Genomic DNA, 5,895 nt, shown 5'->3' with positions numbered 1-5,895 from the left:
AAATATCAAATATCGAGGCATTAATTCTGGGTGATCATTGATGAAGGAAATCAAGGAGATCAATGTTTAGAAGGAGGTTAAGTTTAGACATGGAAGAATAACTTCTTATTATTGGGAAATTTAGAAAAAGAGCAAATTGTAGCTAACAATATTGCGGGAAATTTGGAAAAAGGAGCAAATTGTAGCTAGCAATAATAAGAATAATGTAAAAACTATTACTATGGAAATAGAAAAGTATTAATTATTGTTTATTATGATGATGCATGTCGCTATGCATTTAGTCAAAATAGTGATTAGATTTTAGATTATGGAGCCTCCTACCATACTACCATTACCACACCAAGGGCACTTTTGAGACATTTTTTTAACAAAAAAGAAATCTTTTGTCTCAAAAACTCATTTTTTATTTTAGTTATTTTACATTAAAAATTAATATCAATTGATTTGTCTTAAATATAAATTTTAAGACAAAAATAGGATGAGACAAAAATATTTTAAGACAAAACTTTATATTTAAGACAAAAATAGTTTAAGACAAAAATATTTTAAGACAAAAGTAGTTTGAGACAAAAATATTTTAAGACAAAACTTTATATTTAAGACAAAAATAATTTAAGACGAAAATATTTTGAGACAAAACTTTATATTTAAGACAAAAGTAGTTTGAGACAAAAATTTAAAGACAAAACTTTATATTTAAGACAAAAATAGTTTAAGACAAACAATTTAAGACAAAATTATTTTAAGACAAAACTTTATATTTAAGACAAAAGCATTTTGAGACAAAAATATTTTAAGACAAAACTTTATATTTAATACAATGACCACTTTAGATCAAACCTATGTTTAATACGATATTTCACTTCGAATGAAAATGGAGGGCAGCGCTGAGTTTCAGGGTGATCTGCGCGCGCGTTTGAACTGGAGCTCCCGTGCCCCTGCGGCCCTCCGCAGGCCCCCTGCCTGGCAGCCCCTGCTGCTGGGCTCTCAATCCTTCCCGGCATCCCCGCAATCGGGCTCTGCCTCCCTCCTCCGGCCAGTGTTGCTGCTGGCACAACATCCGCGTCTGGGTTTTGCGATTACAGAGGAGCGTAGCCACCGCCATGAGTGCGCCTGGGGATGGGGAGCCTTCTCCCACCCCACCAATCTCTTCAGAAGAAGCATTCAGAAGATTGCTATCATAGAAAGGGAAGAAACAGCTGATTCCAAAAGTCCCGAAATTCATCAAAAAACTGGAGGAAATTCCTGAGATCGCCCTGCCAGAAGACCAACCGATAAAAATCGCCCTAGCCCTGGCTGACAGAGGGTTGGTAGGACAATTTATGGGATGTTGGCCCTCTACAAAAACAACAGATGACTGGATCCAACACAACTGGAGGCCCCAGCTGGAAAACAATGTGATCTGCTATGCTGTCGGAAGAGGGTATTTCATTTTCCAGTTCACCTCCAAAGAAGATCGAGATTTGGTTTTCAGAAACGGTCCGTATTTTATGGGAAATTAGGGTCTGTATCTTAATAAGTGGACCCCCGACTTCGATCCCTCAATCGATACCCCTAAAGAGGTCCCAGTCTGGGTCTGGCTTCCCAATCTTCCGATCCATTGCTGGAGCTATCACACCTTGCAGAAGATTGGAAATGGCCTAGGTCATTTCATTGACAAAGCAGATAACAAGGGCCAATATACCTATGCAAGAATCTGTGTGGAAGTCGATCTGGAAGCTGGACTGCCCGAAGCGGTAAAACTTACAGTCGGAGAATGGCATCACTATCAAAAATTGGATTACGAGCAATTGCCTTTCAAATGCAGAACCTGTCACGAACATGGACACTTCCAATGAAATTTCCCAAAAGCTCCAATCGGGGACAAAGTGGACAAAGAAGGATGGAAAGAAATAAAAAAGGGCAAGGCAGTCCCAAAACCAACTGAGAAGAAAAATTCAGGGCCATTGGTGAAGCCCCAGCCTAAACCAAAAGCCAAAGAAGTTCCAAAAGAGGGTTCTTCCTCTGGGGTAAAGACAGATGCCATTGGAACCCAAGAGGAACCAGAAGACCCGTCGAAGAAAGTGAAAGAAGCAGAGGCAAAGTCAACTCTTCCTCCATCAGAGGATGAACAAGGGGAAAAAGAAGAAAATGAGGAGCGCATCAGTCTGGGCTCCGATTCTAAGGGAGATTCAGAAGATGGAGTCTCAGATTCAGACAGCTCGCAAGTCACTCCTATCAAGTCGGCCAGGGGTCGAAAGTCCAAGAAGAAACAGAGAGGAAAAAACTTATCTGGATGTTCTCCAAGGCTCTCAGAAAACTCTCAAAGGAATGATGAATACCAGATCTAGGCGCAAGCATGGTCAGGCTCCAAAAGGAGCCACAACCTTCCAAGCCAGTAAATAATGAAATACGTCTCCTGGAATTGCAGAGGGTTAGGCAGCAGGTTGAAAGAAGAAGCTCTGAAAGACATTGTAAGGATGTACTCACCTGAAATCCTTCTCATCCAGGAGACAAAACTGGAGGACCTTCTACTCCTCCAAGCAAGCAAAGCATTCTGGCATAAAGGCCAAGGGAGAGCAGTCAGTGCCAGAGGCGCCTCTGGAGGGATTGCCTCCTTTTGGGATAGCTCCAAATATGATCTGATTCACGAAGAATGTTGCCCCCATTGGCTACTCACTAAGCTCCTCCATAAAGAATCTGGCCACCAAGTAAGTATGTTCAATCTTTATGCTCCGGTCTTACCATCTGAGAAAAAAATTTGTTGGGACTCGCTCCAGTCCTATCTTTTCTTGCACAACCTAGAAAATATTATTATTGCAGGTGATCTGAATGTTATGCTAGTTGCAGAAGAGAAAAAGGGGGGCTCGCTGGTCAGGGACCCAGTTAGAGAATTGGTTGAAGACCTCATTTTAGATTGGGAATTGGAGGATATCAAGCCCACATCTGGGAAATTCACCTGGTCAAACAAAAGGATAGGCCCCGGCCACATTGCTGCTCATCTGGACAGATTTCTAGTCCAATCCTCCTTCTTGACTTGTGGTCTAATGGCCACCTCTAAAATTCTGCCGAACTACACCTCTGACCATAAACCCATTCTGCTTGAGCTCTCCTTGGATGGAAATCTTGGCCCCATTCCCTTTAGATTCAGTTCTCTATGGATTCATCAAGAAGGATTCCAGGAGGTGGTCTCCGAGGCTGGAACCGGAAAGTTAAAGGATCCCCTTTCTTTGTGTGGGAAGAAAAGATGAGGAGACTTAAAAGGGAGCTCAAGGAGTGGGCTAAAAGGTTGAAAACACCCACTGCCAAAAGAAAGGAGATGCATGACAGTTTAGTAGGCCATCAATTAACAATGGAGAATTCCGATGTAACTCAAATCCTTCTTCAAAAAGAAGTAGAGCTGCAAAAAGATCTCCATAGAGCAAGTAGGGATGAAGAAGAGTTCTGGAGACAGAAGTCCATAAATCTTTGGTTACAGGCCGGAGACAAAAATACAAGCTACTTCCATAAGCAAGCTGAAGCACACAAGCACTTCAAAACAGTAAATGAAATTCACTATCAAAACACTGTGGTTAAAGATTCTGAAGGGATAAAGCGAGCATCCCACTCCTTCTTCAAAGATCTTTACTCTGCCTGGAAGACCCTCCTATCGATTCTCAAACCTATCCGATTGATATTATTCCTCACTGTGTTCAAGATTCTGACAATATTATGCTGACTGCTCCGATCAGTATGAATGAGATTAAAGAAGCTTTGGATTGCATGGATCCGGATAAAGCCTCGGGCCCTGATGGGTTCACTGCAAGGTTCTACCTGACTTGCTGGCCTACAATTAAAAAAGACCTTCTGAGAATGATCCGTAAATCTCAGACCTGCACCAAGATTGGAGGCAGTACCAACTCGGCCTTCCTTGCCTTGATTTTGAAAGACAAAGGCGCCACCGATTTCAGCAGATTCAGGCCCATCTCTTTGTGTAATACAAGTTATAAGCTGATTACAAAAATAATAGCCAACCGTATTAAGAAAATTCTGTTGGTCATCATCCCTGAAAACCAAGGAGGATTCATAAAAGGGAGAAAGATTCTTGACAATATTGTGCTGGTGCAAGAAGCAATTCATTCAAGCTGTCATCGAAAAGAGAAAGGCATGGTGATTAAGCTAGATTTGACAAATGCCTTTGACAGGGTGAGACATGATTTCCTGTTTTTTGTGATAAAGAAATTTGGCTTCTCAAAAGTTCTCATAACTTGGGTGAAAGCCTACATTGCCTCCCCTTGGATAGCGCCTTTGGTTAATGGTCATTCAACGGAATTTTTCCAGGCCTCGATGGGGCTAAGACAAGGTTGCCCTTTGTCCCCGCTTCTTTATGCCATTCAGCTTCCAGCTAGATTACTGTCAGCAGATCCAAACTCTGCCAGGCTTGAGAATGGCTCACAATGTTAAAGACATAAATCATGCCCAGTTTGCTGATGATACATTATTGCTTGGAGGAGCTAGCATAAATTCTGCTAGAACCTTCAAGAAGGAGTTGGACATTTATAGGGAGGTTTCGGGCAGCAAGATTAACTATCTAAAAAGCACGATCTATGGCTGGAATTGCTCGATCAAAGATTTGACAGACATAGCAAGGCTATTAGAAATGGAAAGAACCCTGACCTGGGAGTCATTTAAGTATCTTGGGATCCCAATCTTCAAATCAAATCCTAAGGTAGCTCACTGGATGCCCCTGCTAGACAAGCTAAAACTCAGAATACAAGCTTGGGGAGCCTCATGGTTGAATAATGCTGGGAAGGTAATCCTTATGAAATATGTTCTCATAAGTCTCCCAGTTTATCAGAACTCCATTCTACTAGCCCCTAAAACCTTTATTAGTAAAGTGGATGGTCTCTTGAGAAGATTTCTGTGGGAGGGAGGGAAAAATAATGAAAGAAGGCTCCATTTAGTTAATTGGGACACTATTAAGAAGCCATTCTTGGAAGGAGGTCTCCAAATGCGGGATCTGGCAGCCCAAAATCTTGCTCTGGGCTCCAAGCTCCTTTGGAACATTGTTTCTGGGAATCCTAGTTGGAGCAAGAGAGTTCTGTGGAAAAAATATTTTCATGGGCAGCGTTTGAGGTGCTTGGACCAGCCTCCTAGAATTTCCAAAGGATCACCAGTTTTCAAACTCTGTCTCACAGCTTTGAAACTTTTCAGTCATAAGCTTTATTGGATCCCAGGTAATGGGAAAAAATAAAAAATTAGGAAGATTCGATTCTTGGAGATCAGCCCTTGAATCAGATGGCAGAACTGGAAAATATCAGAGCTTGGCTTTAGGCTAGCAATCTGAAAACCCTTTGGGACATCTCCAATTAGACAAATGATGCAGAAAGTCTATGGGATGGTTGGAATTTGGGGGAGGTCCCTCATTGGCTGGATGGTGAAGCCAATTTATTGTTGGATTTGCTCCAAGGAAAATCTCCCTTAAAGGCCTCTTGTAAGGACAAAAGAGGGTGGGGTTCTCCTTCAGGCTCTTACTCAATAGCAAAAGGTTACAAAAGCATGATGTTTGTCCCTAGCGTCCCCCCAGAGCCAACTCAATGGAAATTTATTTGGTCTTTTCCTGCTCTCCCCAAAATTGACTTCTTTTGTTGGACCTTGGCGCATAAAAGTATCCTCACTAGAGATAACCTGAGGAAGTGTGGAATGGAAGGTCCCTCCAGGTGCCCTCTTTGTGCATTGAATGAAGAAACAGCTAACCACCTGTTCTTATTGTGCCCCTTTGCTCAAGAAGTTTGGAAGGGTGTCCTGATCTTAGGACCTGACAAAATAGAGCTTCCTAGAAATATTCAGGACCTGCTAAGAAACTGGGCCAAGTTATCCCCATTCTGTCTCTCCAAAAAAATCCTTCTCAGGACTGGCTGGATGTGGATCCCCAAA

General features: G+C 42.0%; 1 protein-coding gene across 1 annotated transcript; it reads left to right on the top strand.

The window, feature by feature from the left end:
* Positions 1–3,711: 3,711 nt before the first annotated feature.
* On the top strand, positions 3,712–4,422 carry LOC149156180 (secreted RxLR effector protein 78-like). Its single transcript, XM_089444668.1, has 2 exons — positions 3,712–3,938; positions 4,164–4,422. The coding sequence occupies exons 1-2, from the start codon at positions 3,712–3,714 to the stop codon at positions 4,420–4,422; spliced, it is 486 nt and encodes a 161-aa protein (XP_089300794.1).
* The last annotated feature ends 1,473 nt before the right edge of the window (positions 4,423–5,895 follow it).

The sequence above is a fragment of the Pinus tabuliformis genome, chromosome 9 (genome assembly GCF_031772625.1).
Source record: "Pinus tabuliformis cultivar Carrire ecotype Pingquan chromosome 9, CPIR1, whole genome shotgun sequence".
Classification (NCBI taxonomy): Eukaryota; Viridiplantae; Streptophyta; class Pinopsida; order Pinales; family Pinaceae; genus Pinus; species Pinus tabuliformis.
The sequence above is the reverse complement of the archived record's forward strand: the minus strand, read 5'-3'. Positions and strand labels throughout refer to the sequence as shown.